This window comes from Elephantulus edwardii, unplaced genomic scaffold (assembly GCF_000299155.1).
Source record: "Elephantulus edwardii isolate Elephantulus edwardi_28Jun2011 unplaced genomic scaffold, EleEdw1.0 scaffold00046, whole genome shotgun sequence".
NCBI classification, from domain to species: Eukaryota; Metazoa; Chordata; class Mammalia; order Macroscelidea; family Macroscelididae; genus Elephantulus; species Elephantulus edwardii.
Window position 1 is genome coordinate 9,515,972 of NW_006399796.1, and position 25,916 is coordinate 9,541,887.

The 25,916-nt window shown below is 37.7% G+C and overlaps 1 protein-coding gene across 1 annotated transcript in view; it reads left to right on the forward strand.

Moving 5' to 3' along the window:
* The window catches only part of CSNK1G3 (casein kinase 1, gamma 3), a 151,150-nt gene that overhangs the window by 14,987 nt on the left and 110,247 nt on the right, over window positions 1–25,916 (forward strand). Inside the window, 2 exon segments of the mRNA XM_006886000.1 lie at window positions 2,048–2,088; window positions 21,736–21,805. Coding sequence (XP_006886062.1) covers window positions 2,048–2,088; window positions 21,736–21,805 — 111 coding nt within the window.

The window sequence follows — 25,916 nt, forward strand, 5'->3', positions numbered from 1 at the left end:
CATAACAACAACAACAAAGTTCTTCAGAATATATATATATAAGAGTACATCTAAATGCTAAAGTGTTGCTAAAACATGAAGCAATCTCTAATACCGCTTTTATATATTGATACATGGTTCAGTCAGTACCGAAAACTACCTCTAAGACTCATAATTTTTAGTGTTCCTTGGGAACTCTGATAACATACTGGTAAGTAATTGTGCTGTCAACCCAATTGTTTGGTGCTATTGATTGCAGCACAATTCATAACGACCCTATGAACATCTCACCTGAACCCTGGCCTATCCTGTGCTATCTTCACCATCTCTGACACTCTGGAACCCATTGCTGAAGTCGCCCTGTCAGTCCATCTTGTTGAGTGTCTGGCCCTTCATCTTCCCAAGCATGATGTCCCTTTCTAAGGAATAGCCTCACTTAGCTACATGTCCAGCGTATGAAAGATGAAGCTTTGTCAACTTTGCCTCCAAGGAGCACCCTGGCTGTACTTTTTCCAAGACATAAGTGTTTGTTTGTTTGGCAGTCTATAGGATGTATTCCATGTACTCTTCTCCAACATCACAACTCAAAGGTGTCAATTCTTCTGTCATCTGTTTCAAATCTGCCTGCCGTTCTATGGGAGAAAGACACACAGTCTTTTCCCATGCAATTGACAGCCTCTGAAAACCTGCTGGATGGTCAGCTATGAGCCAATTCCAGCTCAGCAGCAATGGGTGGTTATTGATTGTTTGCACTTCATCATTGTGTCAATAGTAGACACTTATGAGACCTATGCTAGTTAGCTGGTTGTTTTTTTCCAACTATTTTTATAAAATAAAATTAATTCAGAGAAATACTGAAATACTTGCAGGAATAACACTACTGTACAAAATTGACAATACATTTAAGTTTGAAATGTTGCCTGGAAGTCCTGATACCATTTATCATCTGATGTGTGAAAGGAGGTATGCTGGACAAATCTCATGTATGAAAGTTGACAATTGCTTTTCCTGGGTGTGCAGTACAATCAAGGCAAGTTAGTCTTCTGATTAGTTATTATGAAAGTGGTACATATTTTCTGAAAAAATATTAGAAATTCAGAAATAACAGATTATTTTATTATTGTAATAAAAATGTGTAAATTTAATTTATATGTCAAATTATATTCATTTATGTATTGAAATACTGAAATGCCCCATAATGGTCTACTTGGACAATAGATCTAATACTCATTAACATTTTCTAGATAATTTTTTTTCAGGGTTCCAAACTGTTGTTAATTTATTTGAGTTCTTTATATGTCAGTCATACTAAATTTTTATTTTGGTTTGTCACTTTTTTGGGTATGTAATAAGCTTTTCTAATGCACATTCAGAAGTTTAAAATTTTTTATATACTCAAACCTATGTAAAATATTCTTTATTTTATTCTTTATCATCTTTTTATACATAGAAAAAGGTCTCTATATTAAGCTGATAAATAGATTTTCCTGTCAATACCTTCTTTTTTCAGCTTATTTTTAGCATTTTAATTTAGTTAGGGGTGGAGACTCTAATCGTTCCTTTTTATCTCAAAGTATTAGTTTGTCAGAGACAATTATTAAATAAAACTTTTATTACTTTATTTCATTTTAACTGTGTTCCAGGTTTTTTCTCCACAAATTTGATATACTTAATAAATTAACTATGAACTTTTATAACAAAGGGTTTAAAATGAAGTGGTAATTGCAAGGAAGAGTTTTGTATTCTTTTGTTTATGTGCAGTTTTTGGTTTTGAAATTTAGGTAAGCATGTATTTGGCATTGTTTTCTAAATTGTGTACAATTTCCAACAAAATGAGACTTTTCCATTTTTGTAAGTAGACTGAGTTGTTTTCTACTTTGAATACAGGTGAAATACTAACATGGTTGTTGAATTGATTGTAAGTGTAGATACTTTTTTGTTACTGAGTTTTTTTGCAAAATAGATGAAAGCAAATATTTATGCTGAAAATCTATTAGAGCTTTTTTCTTTTTTTATATATCTTTAATAATTACTGTCAGAATCTGACATTCTTTCTTTCTTTTTAAAGGGAAAAATTTATACACAAATGAATAGATGGCAATTAAGCTGGTAAGTTCATTTTGCTTGTTTTTCCTAAGTTCTTGTTTATTTTTTAACTTATATTTTAATTTTCTTATTTTTATATGATTTTTTACTTGCCTATTTATTTGAAAATAAAACTACTACACATAGCTTATATTATGCTTTGCATCATCATGTCTTGTAAGTAGATTACACCTCAGTCCTTTGGCCTTGGTAGCATTATATAATAAGTTTCTTACATTTTGACAGAATTTTTAATTGAGATAATGCTGGCACATTTTTAATTAGATAAAAATTAGAAAGCAAGATTTGCCTTTTTGATGGTAACAGCTGGATAAAATAAGTGTGTTCAAGATTATGTTCTTTGAAAAGATATTTTCAGGTAGCTATTAAAGCTATTCTTTATGTCTGGTAAAGCTGGCTATGGCTTGACCTTCAAGGATTGAAAAATAGTTGAAATGGTTTTAGGATAGATAGCAGATAGTAGAGATGAAAGCAGGGTTAAGCAGGCTACAATGGGACTATTCTAACCCCCTGTATAGCAGCTGTAAGGTAGAAAAATTTCTTTTGGAAGGATTGAAATCTGGAAATTATTTTTGTAAGATAGGACTTTCTTCTGGCATAACTTCTCTATCTGGCTTTCAGCCAATATTTCCTCAGGATAATAAACAAAGTTTGGATTTTCCAGTCTGCCTGCCTTTTTCAGCTTTGTCTTTTCCAGTATAACCTGTTTGAGGACAGTGTGAGTTTATTATTAAACATTAGTTAACCCGCTGAAGAAGGAAGCAAATGGGAGGAAATTGAAAACCTTTTGAGATGAATTGGAAAAACTATCTTAAATTTTAAATATTTAATTTGTATAAACCAAATTTCATGGAAACAATTGCTGTTTTTAATAATATTATCGTATTCAGTTGCTCAGAGAATCACTGTTAATTGCAATTGATTTGATGGCACCTAACACCACCACTACTACCCTAGATTAGACAGTTGATTTGTTTCAGGATATTTTGTTAGTTCAACTTCAGTCATTATCCTTATTTCTTCTTTATTTTTATGTAATAGTATATTGCCAACGAATAAATAAAATGTTGTTATAATGTAGGGGAGACTTACGTTATATAGTAGTATAATAAAATTTTACTGCTAGTAAACTATGAGGTCAGTTTCAATTGACTTAACTAAGTTAGATCTTGGTTTATATTTTTACCTAGGCAGCATTGTTATGTGTTGTCAAGTTGGAAGAAATATTAGGGATTTAATTAACTATGCCTTTAAATTAATTTGTGCTTATTGAAGGGGGCATTAGTTTCATGTCTCTTGTAGTTACTCTGAGAGAGAAAGAAGATTAGATACCTCCTGTTATGATTTATAGCCTTGGAAACCTGAGGGATGGTAACTGTGAGTAAGGAACTGATTCGACAGCAGTGCATTTGAGTTTAGGTTATATATACTGTTAGGTAGTTGAATGAAGACACATAGATAGAATAGCACTCATTATGTGTACTTTACATGTGACAAAGATGAATTTGAGAAACTGAAATGTAGAAAGATAACTTGTGTTACATGTCACACAGCATGTAAGTAGTGGAGTCAGGGTTTGAAATTGGTTTACTAAATGAAATTGTCAGTATATTTATGTCCTTAACAACTGTTTAATTCTGACTCAAGAACTAAACTGAATTGCTTGCTCATATGATAACCTCATGTTATAATGATTCTAACTAGATTTAAAAATTATATAAAAAACATTTAACAGGTAAACAATTGTTGCATGTATAATTCAGGAATAATGATTATGTTCCTCATGTTGTGCAACAGTTCCCAGTGTTTTCCAAATTATCCTGCCTCCATCAAACTCCTTTCTTTCTTAGCAGTGGCTCACCCTTTTTTCTCTCCATTCTAATTCTGTTAACTACTAATAAACTTTGACCTCTCTGTATATTTTAATATTCCATATAAGTGGGAGTGTACAGTATTTGTCCTTTGGTAGCTGACTGACTTAATTCACCTTGATTTTTCAAGGTTCATGTTGATTGTGGCATGCATCAGGGAATCTTGTCTCTTTATGGTTGAGTGATAGTTTATTTTATATAAGAATTGCATGTTGTTTGTCCATTCACTGTTGACAGACGTTCATGTCAATTCCATCTATTCACTATTAAAAGTAGTGCTGCAGTGAACATATGTACAAGTTTATTTTATTTTGTTTCTGTTCTCACTTCTCAAGGGTTACTGTTGTTACTGTCATGTACCATAGAGGTTGCCTGCAACTCATAGCAACCCTATGTACAATAGCTCTGAACCCTCCCCTATCTAGAGAGCCAGGTTCACTGACTCCAACACACCTACTCCCATTATCCCATTTACTGTGTCAATCCATCCCATCTGGTGTCTTCCTCTCCTGCGCTTAACTCCACTCTTCCAATTATGATGTCCTTCTCCAAGGACCCCTGGCCACATGACTAAAGTATGTGAGACTGAGTTTCAAAATCTTTGCCTCCAAGGAACAGCTTGATTTCACCCTTTCCAAGACAGACCTGTTCATTCTCTTGGCAGGTGATGGTATGTTCAGTACTCTTCTCCAGCACCACAACTCAAAGGCATCCATTCTCTTCTGTCATCCTTAGTCAATGTCCAGCTTTCTGTTATGTAGCAATTAATTGTGAAGACCATGGCCTGAATCAGGCTCACCTTAGTCTCTAGACTGACATCTTTCCACGTCAGCACTTTGGAGAGATCCATGACAGTGGATTTCCCTAATTTGTCATTTGATTTCCTGACTGCTAGTGCCAAGAGTGTTAATTGTGGAGCTGAACAAGCTGAAATTGTTAACAACCTCAGTCTCTTCTCCATCCATCATGGTGCTGCCAGATGGCCCAAGGGTGAGAATCTTTGTCTTCTTGATGTTGAGCTTCAGTCCATATTGAAGACTACAGTTCTTGACCTTCTGCAGCATATGCTCTGGTCCTCCTCAGTTTCAGCCTGCAAGATTGTGTTATCTGCATAATGTAGGTTGTTGTGTCGTCTTCCAATCTTGATGCCACATTCCTCCTCATAAAGTCTAGCCTGATGATCTGTTTGATCCGAATGATTTGTTCTGCATATAAATTGAAAATATATGGAGACGGGATACATTCCTAACACATTCCTTTCCTGATTTTGAACTTTCCAGCGTTTTCCCTGCTTTGTTCTGACTACTGTTTCCTAGTCCAGGGAGTTCGTTAGGGCATATACTTAACACTGGAATTAATGTTCATAAGTTGATTCTGTATAACCTTTTGAGAAATTACCAGTTTTTTACAATGACTATCCTATTTTCCATTCCTACCTGTAATGCATGAGGGCTTTTCAAATTCTTAGCAACATCTATTATATTCTTTTATTTAAAAACAGCCATTTTAATTGAGGTGAGGTTGTAATCTTACATGGTTTTGATATGCATCTCTCTATGAGTAGGACTAGACATGGGTTTTGGAATGACTCATGAGAGTTCTTGGGTGGTGCAAATGTTTAATCTGCTTGGCTAGTGACCAAAAGTTGGAAGTTTTAAGTCCACCCAGAGGTGCTTCAGAAAATATACTTGAAGATCTTAACAATCAGCATTGGAAAACCCTATAGAGTGAAGTACTGTCCTGATAGCCTTGGCTACCAAGGGTTCAAATCGACTCTGTGGCAATTGGGGTAATATAATCTAATGACATTAAAAATCAGATTTTAATAGTTCATTCCCTGAAATCTTTGTTAATTGATCATAGTTTTACTATAATATGTCTTAACTAAATTTCTATTACGTTTTCTTATTTGGAATTCATGTTCCTCTTGAATCTGATTTGTTGACCTTTATTACTTCTTAAATTTATTATTCAGTTATTACATCTGCTCTTTTTTCCTCTCTTAACAATTGTATTTTGGATTCTTATTGTAACATATATGTTCATGTTTCTGTTTTTCTCATCCTTCATGATACATTTTGTTCATCTTTTTCCTGAGGAGCAGCTGGTGTTGGATTTGAATTGTGTGCCTTGTATTGGCAGCACAGTTCTTGACCGCCAAACCACCAGAGCTCCCTATGTATTTTAATATGAGTAATTTAAACACTTCCAAAAGTTTATCAGCAGACTAGTCCTTAGTCTCATTGGTGAATTTAGTTACATTTTGTTTTGTGGAAGTGATTCTGAATCATAGTGAACCCTGTACAGTAAAGTAGAAAATGCATCATTGAAACTGACTCAATGACAGTGGGTTTGGTTTGACCTTAAAATGTTTATGGAGCAAATTGCCAGGCCTTCACTCCCATGGAGCTGATGATGAGTTCAAAATGCTGGTTAACAGTTGAAAATGAAATAATTGTATCAGTAAGGCTCCTTGTTATTTGCCCATATCTAAATTAATAGTTGGAAAATCTACCAACTTGGAGTCATCGTAAGACTCGACCCTTTACCTGAAGCTTACATCTATTCAAATGAACAACCTGACTGTCAATTAAATCAAAACAACCTAACTCCCAGAAACCAACAGCTTCACACAGGAGACTACAAACTAGAGACTCTTAGGCAGAACTCAACTGACTTTTAACTACAAAGAACTTTTTCACCTCAAGTGAAAGTGATTTAAAAGTTATTGCTCATTTCCTTTCTTGTTTACAACCACATTTCTTTTACTATTATAAATGTGATTTTATCAGTTTCCTGGAGAGAGGTAGTAATTATTGGCTGCCTTTGAATAGATTCCTGATTATAGTGTTGTGTGTGATAGAGCAGAATGCTTTTTTGTACTATGCTTTTTATGGAAACATATTGCCGGGTCTTTCTTCTGCAGAGCTATTAGGTAGTTTCATACTACCAAACTTTCTATAAAATGAGCAGATTCTTAAACATTTCCCTTTTAGGCCTCCTTAACATAGTGGCCCAGAATATGCTATGACATTCAGATAAATCTGGTTTAAGGTCCTAGTTATACCATTTGCTATTTTTAATACATTAAGGATATTATTTAGGAGCTCTGGTGTTATAATCTGTACTGTGCGATGCTCCTAAACCAAAAAGCCTCACCTTTGAAGTTTGAGTCTACCAGTGGCTCAGTGCAAGAAATACGAAGTCTCCTTTCATTAAGAAATGCTTTGCTGTTGTTAGATGCTGTTAGAGTATAACTCAGAGCGACCCTTTGAATAATAAATCTAAAGCCTGCCGTACTCTCTGCCATCCTCACACTTCCTGACACAGATATACAGAAACCCAATAGAGGGTCTAATTGATCAGAATCAATTAGATGGAAGTGAGTTTGCATTTTTAGATAAGGGTGTTACTTAATCCTCATGAGCCATTGAATAAATCTGTTTTTGAAGTGCACCAAGGTGTTCCTTAGAGGCATATTTGGTGAGTTCATCCCCTATATTTTGGGCTTGTTATCAGAAAGGAGACATCATGCTGGGATAAATGAAGTGTCAGAAGAGAAGAAGACGACTTCAACGGGGTGGATGACACAGTGACTGCAATAGTGGACTTGAGTGTGTCAGAGACTGTAAGGATGGCACAGGATAGGCTAAGGTTCATATCTGTTGTTCACAGATCCATTGTGAGTCAATCTTGATTGCATTTGACAACAATGACTGCACCTAACAGCAGCAGGAACACTGTATCATAGAATCCTTAAAGGAGAATATTAATATAATGCAATACACTTAACATGGTACCTGACACATGGTAGGCTGGTGTTAGGTGGTGATTATTAATAACAACAATAAATCTTTGGGAGATTAAAACTTACAGAACAAAGTCTGCATTCCTTATCTCAGAGTTCAGGATTTATCTCACTGGTATGGCAGTTTTACTAATTAATTTCCCCTTATATAATTTTACTTATTTTTCTTTATATATCTTCTGTTACTACTTTGTATCTATTTATATTTGCTCCCGGGACCAGGAAAGGCAGCTACAGATAGGTCAGACTCCTGTTTTTTCACATTATTTGTGTATCTGTATCCTCTAAGGGAACCTTACACTTTTTCCTTCCATACTTTTTTCCTTCTACTCCAGTGGATAATCATTTCTGTGGGATTTTGACTGAACAGTTCTCTAGAGACACTTAAGTAGTCTCTAAAAAGGTCTTACACAGCCATCCTAACATTAGAACTGTTTGCACTTTACATATAAACTAAAACCATTTTAAATAGCATTTTCCTTTCTACCATTAAATAATTTATAATTGTAATCCCTAAGATTTACTGAATCTTCTCCTTTCAAAATATATGTAATAGTACAGCAGAGAAAATTCTCAACATAAAACTACTTCATATAGAAAGTGGAATTTCTTTTTCATAAATTAGTAAATATAAACACTATGTTCAAACTCTGAAAATTGACATACCATTGAATTGACTGATAACAAAACAATACTTTTATACTTTCTTTGTAAATCAGAAACTTCTAACATTCATGGTTTTACTCAAACATATTTATTCTATTTTATAATACTCAAATTCCTTTATCTTACTGATGAAATGGTATGGAAATTAATTTTTTCTTCTGTTATCTTTATTCATTGTCAAGTCCTCAGATACATAACAGATGACTGGAAAAGACTGTGGCTTGAGTTATCTAAGGGCCATTTTATATCAAGATAAAGAAAAGGGGGATATATCTAGGCTTCTTAGATAAAGGACTTTTGATATTTTTAGGAGCTCTGACAGTGTGGTCATGCCTTGCTTATCATAAAGACAAATGTTTAGTGGTTCAAATTCACCAATTGCTCCTTGGGAAAGTGGGGAGCAGTTCCCTACTGTAAAAATTCACAGCCTAGGAGACTCATCATCACTATGTGTGGGAGTGGACTTGATAGTGGGTTGGTGTCATCCTTCACCCTGTGTCAGGAGGGGCCAGTTCCTTGGTGCCCAGAGATAGGGGTGCAGGGCTGGGATGGCAGTGCACTCTGCTTGGCCAGCTCTACACAGTGCCCGAAGTGGTAGCCCATGGCAGCGTCAGTGTTTGTTTCCCTCTAGGAAATTAATTTTTATGAAGTGTGCATATATTTAAAATATTATAATTGAACTTCTAAAGGATTTTTTCCAATTATGTATTAGGTACTGTTGAGTTAAGCACCCCTCAAGTTACCCTATTAATGGTAGATCCTAATCTTGATCTATCCTGTGCCAACCTCATGATCTCTGAAACACTTGAACCTGTCACTGTCAATAAACCTGGTTCAGGGGATTCCTCTCCTTTGTCATCTCTGCATCTTTCCAAGCATGATGTCCTTCTCCAAGAAATAACCTTCTCCTAGCAATATGCCCACAGTATGTGAGATGAATCCTTTAAAGGAGCAATCTGTTTGCACCTTCTCTAAGACATCTCTGTTTGTTCTTTTAGCAGCCCATGGAATATTTAGTATTTTTCTCTAGCACTATGACTCAAAGGCATCAATTATTCTTCTATTATCACTGGTCATTGTCCAGCTCTCTGATGCATAGCAAGTCATTGCGAAGACCTAGACCTGGATCAGTCACACCTCAGTCTCTAGACTGACTTCATTGCAATTCAGCACTTTGGATAGGTCATTGACTGCTGACTTTCCTAATGCAGTTTGCCATTTTATTTCCTGATTGCTGGTGCCAAAAGTCATAATTGTGGACTTGAACAATCTGAAATTGATAATGTTGCCAGTTGGCCTATTGTTGAGAATCTTTGTTTTCTTGATGTTCAGTTTCAATCTATATGGCAGACTACAGTCCTTCACCCTCTGCAGCAAATGCTTTAGGACTGACTTAGTTTCAACAAGATTGTGTCCTCTGCATAATACAAGTTTTTAATGAGTTTTTCTCCAGTCCTGATGCAACATTCCTCTTCATAAAGTCTAGCCTCTTGAATGATCTGTTCTGAATGTAGATTGAAAAATTATGAAGACAGAACACATCTCTGATACACTTCTTATTAAACCAGGTAGTATTTCCTTGCCTTTTCTGATGACTGCCTCCTGGTCCAAGTGTAGGTTTCACATGAGCATAATCAGGTGTTCTGGGATTCCCATTCATTTTAAGGTTAGCCACAATTTATTGTGATCCGTGCTTTTTCGTACTCTCTGCTTCAGTCGGTATCCATCTGACATTGACATTCATGGCCTTAGTGTCACAGCTGCTTTACCTACTGTTTCAGTCACTTTTGGATAATCTTCAGCAGGATTTTACTTGCATGTGATATTAGTCATTTTTTTTTTGTCTTTTCCACACTCTGTTGGATCACCTTATCTCTTCCAGTGAATTGGCCAGGTGGTTGTCTTCCAGATTTCTTGGCACAGCTTGGTGAGCACTTCCAGGGCTGTGTTTATTTGTTGAGATATGAAAATTGGGGACAAGGGAGGTCCCTGGAATAATAGGTGGAATACCCCAACAATTCTTTCCACAGCTGTGGTCAGTCTGAGTCATGTACAAACTACCAAGTGAGGTTCATGTATATAGTTGCTGTTTGTTTCTTCTGAAAGGTATTTTCAATAAGAGAGTCATTGTACAGAATTCTAGCCCCATCCCTTCTGACTTGATGGCACATAACAACATTAGTGCTCATAAATTATAATTCAGGTGGGATAGACTAAAATACAAATTTTGGTTCTTGTGGATTTCATTTGGTTCTTGTGGATTTGATTTCACATCCTCTGGGGATGCTCACTATCAGGTGTGAAAACTAGGCCAGATGCTGATTGTGGAAACAGATCATCAACTACTCATATGCAAGTTCAAACTGAAGCTAAAGACAATGAAATCAAATCCACAAAAACCAAAATTTGAATTTTAGTCTATCCCACCTGAATTATAAAAACATCTCAGGAAAAGAGCTGAGGACCTGAATACAAATCAGGAAAGTTCAGAGGAGCTGTGGAAGGATATCAAGAATATTATTCATGAAGAATGCAAAAGATCATTACAAAGACAAAGGAGGAATAAAAAACTGATAAGGATGTCAGAAGAGATGTGTGAACTGCGTATTTTTTAGTATGAAGGGTTTATTATTCAAAATGGCTTTCCTAGCCATCGACTTTGACTCATTCAACAGATGGGCCTAAACTAATGAATGGAGTGTGTTAGTCTATCTATCCACAAGGGGATTGGCTCTTCTCACCATTAAATTGAGCGTATCCAGAAGCAGAAATTGGTCTCTCAACACCAACAAGGAAGAGGAAACAGCATCTCTCCTTTGGGGCCAGAGATTCCTGCACTGATGAAAGCTCACAGGAACAGCATATGCTGCAGAGAAACAGTGGGACAGAGCTGACCTTGGATCAGGGATCCCATGGAACCTGAGCCAGAGACCTTTACTCAGGCTTGCTGGAGGACTAAGGGAAGACAGCACAACTGAGACACTAAAGGAACTTTGTGATACTGATCCTTTAAGCCATAAGATTGAAGGGCAAAGAACCTGTGATCACATTTGAGAAAGTCTATGGACTGAGGGATTGTATCTTGTTGCCCACCTCAATTATATATCCTGTTAACTTCCCCAATAAACCCTATAACTTTAAATATGGCTCTGTGAAGTCTCTGTCATTACTGCAAAGAATTTTGAATCCAGTAGAGTAGTAAAATTGGTTTTGGAATCTGTAGAAGTAAGTGCAGGATGGTAGGAGATCATATCTGATCTTGCAGTAATTAGTCTTGTATTAGGGATGTCGTTTACGGGGCAATTCTCCCTTATATAATTAATAGAAGTCAGATTTGACCATCCCCTCATTGCCAACACCCTTTTTACAAGATTTTCTTTAAGAAAAGCCAATGATCCTGTGGAGTATTTGTAAAAATAATTTTGGAATTAAAATGTTATTTTGTAGTACACAAAGATTGTGGTGTTTTTTTTTTTTGGTACAGGATATAAAAAGCAGTATAAAAATAAATGATAAATTGGATCTCATCAAACTTAAAATTTTCTGGTAATCAAAGAGTACAGCAGAGCACACTTAGAGTAGACTAACAGATATGGCAACTGAAGTTGAGCCCTCAAATTTGAAAATACCAAGGAGGAGAAACAGTTGTAAGAAGAAACTGACAATTGGTATGTGGAATGTGAGAAGTATGAATGTAGGAAAACGACATTGTAAAGAAAGAAATGGAATACATAAATATTGACATGAAATGAGATGGATTGGCACGGAATATTTTGACTCCCAAGATCATATGATCTGTTATACTAGAGATGAAAGGTTTACATCCATCTTGAAATAAAATATTTTGAGTGACAAGATAATATCCATACACATACGAGGAAGACCTGTTAATCCCACTGTCATTCAAATTTATGCGCCCATAACCAGAGCCAAAGATGAGGAAATAGATGATTTCTACCAGCTGTTGCAGTCAGAAATCGATAGGACATGCAACCAAGATACTTTAATAATATTGGGTGACTGGAATGCCAAAGTTGGGAATCAGGAAGAAGGATCAGTAGTTGGAAAATAGGGAATTTGGAACAGAAATGAGGCTGGGGATAGAATGATAGAATTCTGTACAATCAGTGATTTATTCATAACAAATACCTTTGATAAGAAATATAAATACATTTCACCTGATGGGATTCACAGGAACCAAACTGATTACATCGGCGTAAGGAACCGCTGGAGAAGTTCGATATAAGCAGTAAAAACTAGGCCAGGTGCTCATTGTGGAACAGACCATCAATCAACTGCTTATGTGCAAGTTCAAATTAAACCTAAAGAAGGTTAAATCATATCCACATGAATAAGAATTTGACCATGAGTCTATCTCCCATGAGTTTAAAAACCAACTCAGGAATAGGTTTCATGCCTTGAGCACTAATTGAACGAAGACCAGAAAAGCTGTAGGAGGATATCAAGAATATCATTCACGAGGAATACAAAACTCATTACTAAGAAGAAAGAAGAGGAAAATACCAAAATGGTTGTCAGAAGAGACTCTGAATATTGCACTAGAGCACCGAGAAGCCAAAGCAAAAGGAAGAAACCAAAAAGTTCAGGAGCTGAATGGAATATTTCAAAGGGCTGCTCAAGAAGTCAAGGCAAAATATTATAATGAAATGTTCAAGGAGCCGGAGTCAGAAAATCAAAAGGGCTGGACTCACTCAGCGTTTCTTAAGCTGAAAGAACTAAAGAATGAATTCAAGCCATGAGTTTCAATGCTTATGGAGGCTATGGGCAGAATATTGAATGATTCAAGAAGCATTAAAAGCAAATGGAAGGAGTATACAAAGTCATTGTACCAAAAAGAATTGGTTGAGGAATTTCAAGAAACAACCTATGAGCAAGAGGTAGTGGTGATGAAGGAGGAAGTGCAAGCTGCTCTGAAGGACCTGGCTAAAAATAAAGCTCCTGGAATTGATGGACTACCAATTGACATATTTCAGCAAACAGATGCTACCTTGCATATGCTCACCAAGTTGGTCCAAGAAATCTGGAGGACAACTACTTGGCCAACTGACTGGAAGAGATCCATACTTATTCACATTAAAAAAAAAAAGTGACCCGACAGAGTGTGGAAATTATCAAATGATATCACTAATCTCACACACTAGAAAAATACTGCTGAAGATTATCCAGAAAAGACTTGAACAGCATAATTAAAGAGAACTGCCAGAAGTACAGGCTGGGTTTAGAAGAGATTGTGGCACTAGGGATATTATTACCCATGTCATATGGATCTTGGCAGAGAGCAGAGTACCAGAAGAATGTCTATCTGTGTTTCATTGACTATGCAAAGGCATTTGACTGTGTAGATCACAATAAATTTTGGCTAACTTTGGGGAAAATAGGAATCTCAGAATACTTGATTGTGTTTATATGAAACCTACACTTGGATCAGAACAGAGCAGGAAAACACTGCCTGGTTCAAAATCAGGAAAAGAGTGTGTCAGAGATTCATCTGGTCCCTGTACATTTTCAATCTGTATGCAGAACTGATCATTCGGAAGTCAGGGCTTTATGAGGAGTTGTGTGACATCAGTATTGGAGGAAGATTCATTAACAACCTATGATATGTAGATAATACAGCCTTACTTGCTGAAACTGAAGAAGACCTGAAGTACATGCTGCAAAAGGTCAAGAACTGTAGTCTTTACTTATGGACTGAAGGTCAACATCAGGAAGACAAAGATCCTCACCACTGGGCCAATTGACAGCACCATATTAAATAGAGAAAAGACTAGATTGTTAGCAATTACAGCTTGCTCTGCTCCACAATCAACACTCTTAACACCAGCACTCAGGAAATCAAAAGACGAATTGCATTGGGAAAATCTGCTGTCATGGATCTCTCCAGAATGCTGAAAAGCAATGATGTCAGTCTAGATACAAAGGTGCATCTAATCCAGGCATGGTCTTCTTAATTACTTGTTATTCTTCAGAGAGTTGGACAGTGACTGAGGATGACAGAAGAAGAATAGATGTTTTCAAGTTGTGGTGCTGGAGAAGAGTCTTGAACATACCATGGACTGCAAAGAAAACAAATTGTTCTGTCTTGGAGTGGGTGAAACCAAATCTCTCCTTGAAGACTAGGATTTTGAAGCTGTGCCTCACTTACTTTCAGCATGTGGTCAGGAGAGCTTGGTCTTTGGGGAGGACATCATGCTTGGAAAGGTGGGCAGACAGCACAGAAGAGGAAGACCCCAGATGGGATAGATTGTTCCAGTAACTGGGGTGATTGGGGTTGGTGTCTCAGAATTAGTGAGACTGGCACAGGACAGGGAAGGGTTCAGAGCTGCTGTACATAGGGTCGCTATACATCGCAGGTGACACAATGGCACATAACAACAATAACATACTATGACAGGCAAAAGTGGCATCCACTTCCTAAGCAACATGCCTCTGGAAACTCTATGGACTTTGATAAATGTTGATAGTTGTAGAGGGACTTCAGGCCTTTTGCTTATCATAGGGTCCCTATGAGTAATGCTCAACTTGAAGGCAATCAAGAGCAATAATGACAACAAAGAGTGATATTAAGAAAATTCTAAACTGAGCATATTAAGGCACAAGGCATAAAGTAGCTAGCTTACACACTTTAATGAATGTAGTTATCAGTAAAGGGTTATAATGGGAAAATCCACTGTTGTTGTTGTTAAGTGCCGTCGAGTTGCAGGCGACTCCTAGCGACCCTATGAAGGAGAGTCCTTGACGCTTGGGTGCCTTTCATCCTCTCTCCAAGTTCATAGGGTTTCCGGAGGCAAGCTAGTATGGAAGTGGACGCCACTCCTCCTTCCACGCTGGGAAAATCCCCTACAACATAAAATATACATGAATAAAATACAATGTAAATGAAAGGTTATATAAAACACAATGTACATAGATGAAACACAATGTATATAAATGAAAAAAAATTAAAAAAAGAAAATGTATTGTCAAACTGTATGAAAAAATACATTATATATAATTTTGACAAAGAATTTATATACAGAACATAGGTAATGATTTGTATAAATTAATAACTGAAAGGTGAAAAGTCGATAAAAAATGGAAAAAAGTTGTAAACAAATAATTTAGAGAGAAATATATTGTTAAGTGTCTAACATGAATAAATATCTTAACATCATTTGTCATCAGTTGTTGTGTACCACCAAGTTGGAACCGACCTATCGCTGACCCTCGCCAGATTTTCAGAGACCATAATTGAACAGGAGGAGATTACTCATCCCTCTTCTGTATAGCAGCTAGTGGCCTTATCACGTGCATTCAGGATTGCAGCACAGCTTCTTGCCCCTATAGACAACTAGAGTTAAGAAAGTAAATGAATATTATGTTGTTGTTATGTGCCGTCGAGTCACTTGCGACTCATAGCGAACCTATGTACAACAGCCCTAATCTCTGCTCTGTTCTGTGCCAGTCACACCATCTCTGACACACCCATTCCGATTACCCCAGTTACTGAATCAATCCACCTCCTAGAGGGCCTTCCTCTCCTGTACCGTCCCTCCACCCTCCCAAGCATTATATCCTTCTCCAAGGACTGGACCCTCCTTACCACATGTCCAAAGTATGTTAGACGGAGCCTCATAATCCTTGCATCCAAGGAGCCACCTGGTTTAACCCTTTCCGGGATGAAGGTACCCTCAATACTCTTCTCCAGCACCACAGCTCAAAGGCAGTTCTCCTTCTATCTTCCTTAGTCATTGTGCAGCTCTCTGATGCATAACAAGTGATTGCAAAGACCATGGCCTGTATCAGACGCACCTTAATTTCCAGAGAGACACCATTGCTCTTCAGTACTTTGGAGAGGTCCCTAACAGCAGACTTTCCCATTGCAATACATCTTTTAATTTCCTGGCTTCTGGTGCTGAGAGTGTTGACTGTGGAGCCAAGCAAACTAAAGCTGTGAACAATCTCAATCTCTTCACCATCCATCCTGATGCTGCCAATTGGCCCAGTGGTGAAAATCTTTGTCTTCTTGATATTGAGCCTCAATCCATATTGGAGGCTGCAGTCCTTGATCCTCTGCAACAAGCGCTTCAGGTCTTCCTCACTTTCCGCAAGCAGGGTTGTGTCATATGCATATTGCAGACTGTTGATAGATCTTCTACCAATCTTGACCCCACATTCCTCCTCATAGAGCCCAGGCTTCTGGATAATCTGTTCTGCATACAGGTTGAAACGGTATGGAGACAGGACATATTCCTGGTGCACACCCTTCCTAATTTTGATCCATGCAGTGTTTCCTTGCTCTGTTCTGACAACTGCCTCTTGTTCCAATTATAGGTTTCTTATTAGCACGATCAAGTGTTCTGGGATTCCCATTCTTCTCAGAGTCAGTCACAGTTTGTTATGATTCACACAGTCAAACGCCTTTGCATAGTCAATGAAACACATATAAAAAGTCTTCTGGTATTCCCTGCTATCAGCCAAGATCCATCTGACATTAGCTACAATATCCCTAGTATCACGACCTCTTCTAAACCCAGCCTGGACTTCTGGCAGTTCTCTGCTGATGTGCTGTTCCAGTAGTTTTTGAGTAATCTTCAGTAGAATCTTGCTTGCATGTGAAATTAATGGAGTTGTTCTATAGTTTCCACACTCTGTTGGGTCACCCTTCTTTGGGATGGGAACAAATATCGATCTCTTCCAGTTAGTTGGCCAAGTGGTTGTTCTCCAGATTTTTTGACACAACTTGGTGAGCACATCCAGGGCAGCATCTGTTACCTGAAATAAGTCAATTGGTATACCATTTATTCCTAGGGCCTTATTTTTTGCTATTTCCTTCAAAGCAGCTTGAACTTCTTCCTTCATCACCATAGGCCCTTGCACATTTTATTTCATTAAATTCTTCTGTGTCTGCCAATTCATTTCGATAAAGTGACTCAGTATATTCTTTCCATCTTCTTTTAATACTTCCTGGATAATTTAATTTTCTTCCTAAAGCATCCTTGATTATAGCAGCTCAAGGTTTGAATTTCTTCTTCAGTTCCTTGAGCTTAAGAAATGCTGAGAGAGTTTGGCCCTTTTGATTTTCTGACTCCAAATCGTGGCACATCTGTGGAAAGAACCACTGGAGAAGCTCAATATCAACTGTGAAAACTAGGCCAGAAGCTGATTGTGGAACAGACCACCAACTACTCATATGCAAGTTCACGCTGAAACTGAGAAAAATTAAACCAAGTCCACGGGAACCAAAATATGACTTTGAGTCTATCCCCCCAGAATATCAGGACCATCTCAGGAACAGGTTTGAGGCCTTGAACACTAATGAGCGAAGACCAGACGAGTTGTGGGACGATATCAAGGGTATCATCCAGGAAGAGTGCAAACGGTCTTTGAAAAGACAGAAGAGGAAGTGAAGACCAAAATGGATGTCAGAAGAGACTCTGAAAATTGCACTGGAGTACAGAGAAGCCAAAGCACAAGGAAGAACTCAAGATACCAAACAGTTGAATAGAAGATTTCAAAAGGCAGCACAAGATGACAAAGTAAAGTAAAAAGTAAAATTCATATTATAGTGAAATATAATTTCACATCCACTAACATAGTTAAAAGTAGAGCAATTCATGAAGTTATATAGAAGCTGAAACTGACACATTCTTAATGTGAATGTAAAAGGGCACACACAACTACTTTGGTAAACTTGCAGTTTCTTAAAACCTAAACTACCTTGTAGTTCCAGTTCCATTTTTAGATATTGATAGCAATTAAAATATATACTACTAATAAAGTTTGCACAAGAATGCTCACTGTTGATATTTAATGGCCACAGGCTGGAAATCCAAGTGTTTTCAGTAGTATAAGAGATATATAAAAAGCAATACAAACCAAAATTCTAGCAAGTTTGTGGAGAAAAGGGAATCCTTATCCACTGTTGGTGGGAGTGAAAATGGTGCAACCATTATGTAAGGCAGTATGGTGTTTTCTCAAAAAGTTAGAAATATCCTTTGACCCACCCATTCAACTACTGCGAATATACCATAAAGAAACTAGAACTGCCATCCAAGCAGATATATGCACACCCATGTTTATTGTGGCTTTGTTCACAATAGCAAAGAGTTGGAAACAACGCAAGTACCCATCAATAAACCAATGGCTATAGAAGCTCTGTATATTCACACAATGGCATACTATGCTGCAATAATACTATACTGAAAAACAAAGAACTCATGAAATATTATACAAAATGGGTGACCCTGGAGGGCATTATGCTGAGTGAAATATCTCTGTCCCAAAGTACAAATACTACATAGTGTCACTGTTGTAAAGCAGGACTGACATCAGAGTTGTGGGGGAACTTAGAGGGGATAAATACTGTATACTGCATTGAAGTAGATGTGGGAGAGAACTGTTTAGGAGGAATATATGATTAGGTATTACTGTCATGACAAGAGTCCAGGATGAAAGCTGCATAGTGGAGTAGACTGAGGGACAGGGGGCTTTGCATAACAATGAAGGAATTTTTTTTTCTTTCTCACTTTTCAAAGAGAAAAGGTAACTGAGGCAGGGATAGGCAGGGAGGAAAGTGTGCAACAATGAATGGAAATCCAAAGTCTCTGTAAACTCTCATTAACATTTTAAAAAAGCAATAAACTGACAGCAGTATGAATGAACTTCAGAAATACTTTGTTGAATAGGAAAAGACATGGAACTGAACAGAGGATTTCAAAGGGCAGCTCGGGAAAACAAAAGTATTATAATGAAATGTGCAAAGAGCTAGAGTCAAAAAACCAAAAGGAATGAACTTGCTTGTCGTTTCTTAAGCTGAAGTAACTAAAGAACAGATTCAAGCTTCTGGTTCTAATACTTAAAAAATGCTATGAGCAGAATATTAAATGATCCAGAAACAATCAAAAGAAGATGGAAAACTGTACTAAAAAGAATTGGCTGACAGAAGAATTTCATGAAACAATATGTGACCAAAAGACTGTGGTGATGAAAGAGGAAATTCAAGCTGCTCTGAAGAAATTGATAAAAAACAAGGCCCCAAGAACTAATGGAATCCCAATTGACATTTCAGCAAGCAGATGCTGTCTTGCATGTGCTCACATAATTGTGCCAAGAAGTCTGGAGGACAAGTACTTGGCCAGATATTGGAAGAGATCCGTATTTATTCCCATCCCAAAATATCATGATCTGACAGAATATGGAAATTATCAAACACTGTCACTAATATCACATGCAAGTAAAGTCTTGCCAAAGATTACTAAAAAACAACTGGAACAGTATATACATCATCAGAGAACTAACAGAAATACAAACTTGGTTTACAAGAGGCTGTGGCACTGGAAACATCATTTTCACTGTTAGATAGATCTGACTGAAAGCAGAAAGTACCAGAAGAATGTCTGTATACATTTCATTGACAACTCAAAGGTATTTGACTGTGTAGATCACAGCAAATTTTGGCCAACCTAGAAAAGAATGGGAATACCAGAACATTCGATTATGCTTGTGCAAGACCTATACTTGGACCAGGAGGCTTTTGTCAGGACAGAGCAAGGAAGCAGTGCATGGTTCAAAATTAGGAAAGGAGTGCGTCAGGGATGTATCCTGTCCCCATAACTCTTCAGTCTATATGTAGAACAGGTAATTTTGGAGGCTGATCTTTATGAGGAGGATTTTGGCATCAGAATTGAAAGAAAACTCGTCAACAATTTGAGTTCTGCAGATAACACAACATTGCTCACTGAAACTAAAGAGGACCTGAAACATCTGCTGCAGAAAGTCAAGAATTGCAGTCTTCTACATGGATTGAATCTTAACATCAAGAAAACAACAATTTTCACTGGGTCACTTGACAGTACTGTGATAATTGGAGAAGAGATTGACATTGTCAACAGTTTCAGCCTGCTCGGGTCCAGAATTAATACTCTTGGAACTAGTAGCCAAGAAATCAAAAGACCAATTGGATTAGGAAAGTCTGCCATCATGGACCTCTCCAGAGTAGTGAAGTGCAAAGTCAGTCTAGAAACTAAGTTAATTATTTAACTCTGCTTCAGAAAGCTGGACAATGAATAAACATGACAGAAGAATTGATGCCTTTGAGATGTGATGTTGTACAAATGTGTTGGACATACTATGACCTGCCAAGAACAAACAGGTCTGTTCTGGAGAAGGTGAAATGAATCTCCTCCATGCGAGCAAGGATTTTAAAACTCTGTCTCACATATTTTGAGCATATTGCCCGGAGTCCTTGGAGAAGGAAAGTATGTTTGGAAAGGTGGAGAGACAATGCAGGAGAGGAAGACCTTGGTTGAAATGGATTGACCGAGTGCTCAGGGCAATAGATGCAGGTGTATCAGAGACAGTGAGATTGGCTTAGGATAAGACAGGGTTCAGAGCTATTGTGCATAGTGTTGCTGTGAGACATGGGTGACTCGATGGCACACAACAGCAACACTACCACAGAACTAATCCTTAGACGTCAGAAAGTGATTATCTCTGAGAGAATAATGATAGAAATATTCTATAGGCTGTTTTTTGCAATAATCTTGGGATATGCACTGTTGCCAAAATGAAAGAATTTATGTCTGAAGAACTGTGTTCTATTTTATTTAAATTATAACTCAATTAAAACATTTCAAAAGAGATAGCTATCATCAGAGATTTTGTATCTCCATCTTTGTTTTTTCTTATGATTGTTTTTAACCATTGGGGAATAAAAGATTCAGGAGATATGGGAGAAGGGCTACTACACCACAGGTTGTGAATGCTTGAAGCATACTCTTCTTGAATGTTAGTGGGTCAAACATAGAGAGACTTTTCTGATCATTCATCTGTTGTTGTTGGATACCATCTAGTTGGAACCAGCTCATAGCTGGCTCTCCTGTGGATTTTCAGAGACCGTTAATTGCATGGAAAGAAGTTGTCCAACTGATTGGTTCAAACTGTGTACTTTTGCCTTGACAGCACAACTCCTTACCACTGAGCTACCAGAATTCCCTAATGCTTCATCTGGTAGCCTCTTAACTGTGTGTGTTTTTATAGTGAGTGTCAGTTATTTTAAGTGTATAAGTGATTTTTCTATAGTTGAAGTCTTAAAAGATTCTTCCGATGTGATTTGTTGCCTCTGAAAACCTGCTGAAGGTTCAACTACAAGTAGATGGCAACTCTATGGCACACAGTAACAACAGTCTTAAAAAAAGATACCTAATAGAATATTGTCATTTACAAATTTAACACAAATTTTAACATTTGAAATTAGATCCTCATATCTTTTAATAATTTAAATACTATCTTTTTTTAAATTAGGAACCCATGAAATCCAGAGCACCACAGCTACATTTGGAATACAGATTCTACAGACAATTAGGAACTGAAGGTATGATCTTATATTTAATTTTAAAATTTGTAATAAAATGACAAGACTTCTGTGGTATTAAGGGTTTATTGTTCAAAATGGCTTCCCTAGTTATTTTCAGATGTTGTCATGTGGATGGTCAGAAATATTGTGAAGAGGGCATGTTAGTAAAGCCACGTGGGAGTTAGCTATTTTCACCAGTCCAAAGAGGATTGGCTAGTTTTGCCATTAAACTGAATGGCTCCAGCAGCGGAATTAGAGAACCTTATTACCAGAAAAGAAGAAAGAAGAGAATGCAATTCATGCTTTGAGGCCAGAGATTCTTGAACCAGTGAGGCCAGAGCCTGTGGAAGCAGCAGCCGTAACAACCATAGTGGAGAAACATACCTGATGTGAGAAAAAACAATTCTTGGAACTGCTATGCTATTGAACAAGAGCTAAAAGCCTTTTCACCAAGTTTGTTGGAGAGCTTCAGAGGAGAGCCATAATTGGAAAGACTGAGGCTTTGTTACACTGGCCTAAAGCCATGAGACTTAAGGTTGAGCCACCTGGAAGTATCTTTTGGAAGTTGTACTTACTGTATTCTGCTGTAATCTGAATTGTAGCCTTTTGACTTTCCATATATGTTTCTGTGTGATCTGTGAGCCATCACATTGGATTTTGGACTCAGCAAAGCATTAAGATTGTTGTTGGGATGAGTTGGAATGAGGTGTGGAAGCTTGGGGCATGTTTGGACTCATGGGAATTGGTTTTGTGTTGTTTATGTAATTGATAGGAACAGTTTCCCTTTGTGAAGTTGGTAAAGATCAGATATGGCCATCCCCAGGTGGCCCTTGCTCTTTTTACAACTTCATTAGTTCTGAGGAATTAGATTTTAAATTTGTTAAGAATCACTTTTTAAGGCTTTACTTTCTAGAGTCTTCTTTTCTAACTTTTTGGAACTTTTTACCGTGTTAGTGCTAATGTGAGTAAAAATATTTAAAAAAATCAAGATGATAATATTTCCATATTTTAACCTCTTTTGATAAAATTATAGCTGCTAAAATAACCTATATATTGTGGTAGATTGCATATTGTCCCCTAAAAGATAGCTATATCAGAATATCTGAAACCTAAAACTGTTAACTTCTGACAAAGACTATACAGATAAAATTAAGTAAAGGGTTTTCATGTAGAGAAACAATTATCCAAGTAGTCTTTAAATACAGTCACAAGCATCTGTACAAAAGAGAAGCAGAGGAAGGTTTTACCTGCACAGAATAGAAGGCAGTATAATCATGGAGGCAGAAGGTGATTCAGCCATCAACCAAGGAATGTTGGTAGTAGTCACAAAAAACTGAATGAGCCAAGGAATATATTTTCACGCTCTCTTGGCAAAATGCACAGTGAGGTGCACTGCAAACCTAAAGGCAGCCAGTTTGAGTCCTCTAGTCACTCCAAGCAGAAAGATGGGCATTGCTCTCCTGTGTGATTTACAGCCTCTCTGAAAATACTTTGGAAGGTTAGCTGTGAGTATGTTCCAACTTGCTGACAATGAGTTGATAATACCGCTAAAGATTATTCAAAACCAGCTAGAACAGTATATAGATAAAGAAGTGCCAGAAATTCAGGCAGGATTTAGAAGAGATCATGGCACCAGGGATTGTTGTTGTTGTTGTTGTTGTTATGTGCCATCGAGTTGTTTGCGACTCATAGCGACCCTATGTACAAGAACTCTAAACGCTCCTCTATCCTGTGCCAACCTAGCCACTCAAATGCAGTTATTCCCACCGCTCCAGTCACAGAATCGATCCACCTCATCGAAGGTCTTCTTCTCCTTTGCTGGCACCGGGGATAACATTACTGTTTTAAATTGATCCTGGCTGAAAGAAGAATGTCTTATTTTTACCTTATTACCATGCAAAGGTTTTTGACTGTTTGGATTATAACAAGTTGTGGCTGACACTGAGAAGAATTGGAATCCAAGAGCAATTAATTATGATCATGCAGAACCTAAACCTGGACCAGGAGACTGTCGTGCAAATCGAGGAAGGGAGCACTACATGGTTTGAAATTGAGAAGGGAGTGAATCAGAGTTTTATTTTCTCTCCATACGTATTCAATCTGTATACTGAGCAAATGGTCCAAGAGGCTGGACTCTGAAGAGTAGCATCAGGATTTGAGGAAGATTCTGCAACAACCAGCTTTATGCAAATGACCTTGCTTGCTGAAAATGAGGAGGACTTAAAGTACTTGTTACAGAAGATCAAGGAATTCTGCCTTTGGTATGGATTGTATCTCAGTGTCAGAAAAACTAAGATTCTTATCACTGGACTGATGGGCAGCATCATTATTGATGGAGAGGAGATTGAAACTGTCAACAGCTTCATCTTGCTTGGATCCACATTTAACACACTTGGTACCAGCAGTCAGAAATTAAGGAGACACATTGCACTGGGAAAATCTGCCGTTATGGATCTTTCCAAATTATTGAGGAGAGTTTGAGGACTAAGGTGCATCTGATTCAAACCATAGTCTTTCCAATTACTTGCTATGCATCTGAGAGCTGGACAATGAATAAAGATGACAGGAAAAGAATTGACATCTTTGGGCTCAACACTGGGAGAGGAGCACTGAGCATCCCACGGACGGTGGAGAGAACAAGCACATATGTCTTGGGGAGGGTGCAGCTGGAGGCAAGAGTGATAAGGCTTTGCCTTCCATACTTTGGACATATTGTTGGGGGTTGCTATTCCTTTGTTAAGGACATGATGCTGAGAAGGGTTGAGGGTCAGCAAAGTAGAAGATGCTCAACCAGGTAGATTGTCAACAGTTATTGCTGCATTGGGCTCTTGTGTATCAGGAAGTATGAGGATGGCACAGGAATGGGGTTCAAATCTTTTGTTCATAGGGTCACTATGACTCGTATTTGACTTATGGCACTTAACAACAACAGAGATTGATGACCCTGTGAAACCTTGATTTGACCCCAGAACAAAGGAATACAGGCTCCAGGTTTCTGATTTTCAGGACTATGAGAGTGAGAAAGGAGTAGTTCTAATGTGAGGGTGACTGAGTCTGACTTCAACCCGCTTCATAAAGGGGAACTGGCCCCATCAATAATACCCATAGTACCAAAATAACTACAAGTTACACCTGCCACCCCCATGCTCTTGCACTTTTTTCCACCAATCATTGAGTCCAGTTTTCATTGCAAGACTCACAGACTTTACTCACAGGTGTGGGGTTTGTTAGGGAAATAAGTTGGAGAGTAGAAGAGGCAATAAATATCACACAATGCAAGTCTTTAGTCCAACAGTCCTAGTTCCTCAGTTATTGAAAACTAGCTTCTCAGTGACAAATGATAGTGTAGGCATAGTTCAGCAGCACAAATGCAAGAAGCCTCTAGTTTCCTCAATCATCTAGTAAACTATTTTAGAAGAGTTGTAAGTCAGCTTTCCCTCCAGTCATCCAGCAAGTAAAACCTTTAACAGTGGCTTTTATCTCTAGGGTTTCTCTGGTTACACCTTGCCACAGTCTCTTCACAGCTACGCCATAGTCTCTTCAAACTCCACTATTTTTGTTATATTAGTCCCACAGCTGTTGATGATTTGCAAGACCATGGGTTTGCATTTAAGGTAGCTGGAGACCAGGAGGGGCTAATGCAATGGCTGCCACAGACAGAATGCATATACTGAGTCATTGTTTCCAAAGGAATTGGCAGACACAGAAGAATTTAATGAAATAACATTTGAGCAAGAGCCTATGGTGATAAGGAAGAAGTTCAAGCTGCTTTGAAAGAAATAGCAAAAAATAAGGCCCCAGGAATAGATGGTATACCAATTGACGTATTTCAGGTAACAGGTGCTGCCCTGGATGTGCTCACCAAGTTGTGCCAAGAAATCTGGAGAACAACCTCTTGGCCAACTGACTGGAAGAGATCTATATTTATTCCCATTCCAAAGAAGGGTCCCAACAGAGTGTGAATACTACAGAACAGTGTCATTGATTTCATATGCAAGCAAGATTCTACTGAAGATTATCCAAAAACAACTGGAGCAGCACATCAGCAGAGAACTGCCAGAAGTCCAGGCTGGGTTTAGAAGGGGTCGTGGTACTAGGGATATTGTAGCTGATGTTAGATGGATCTTAG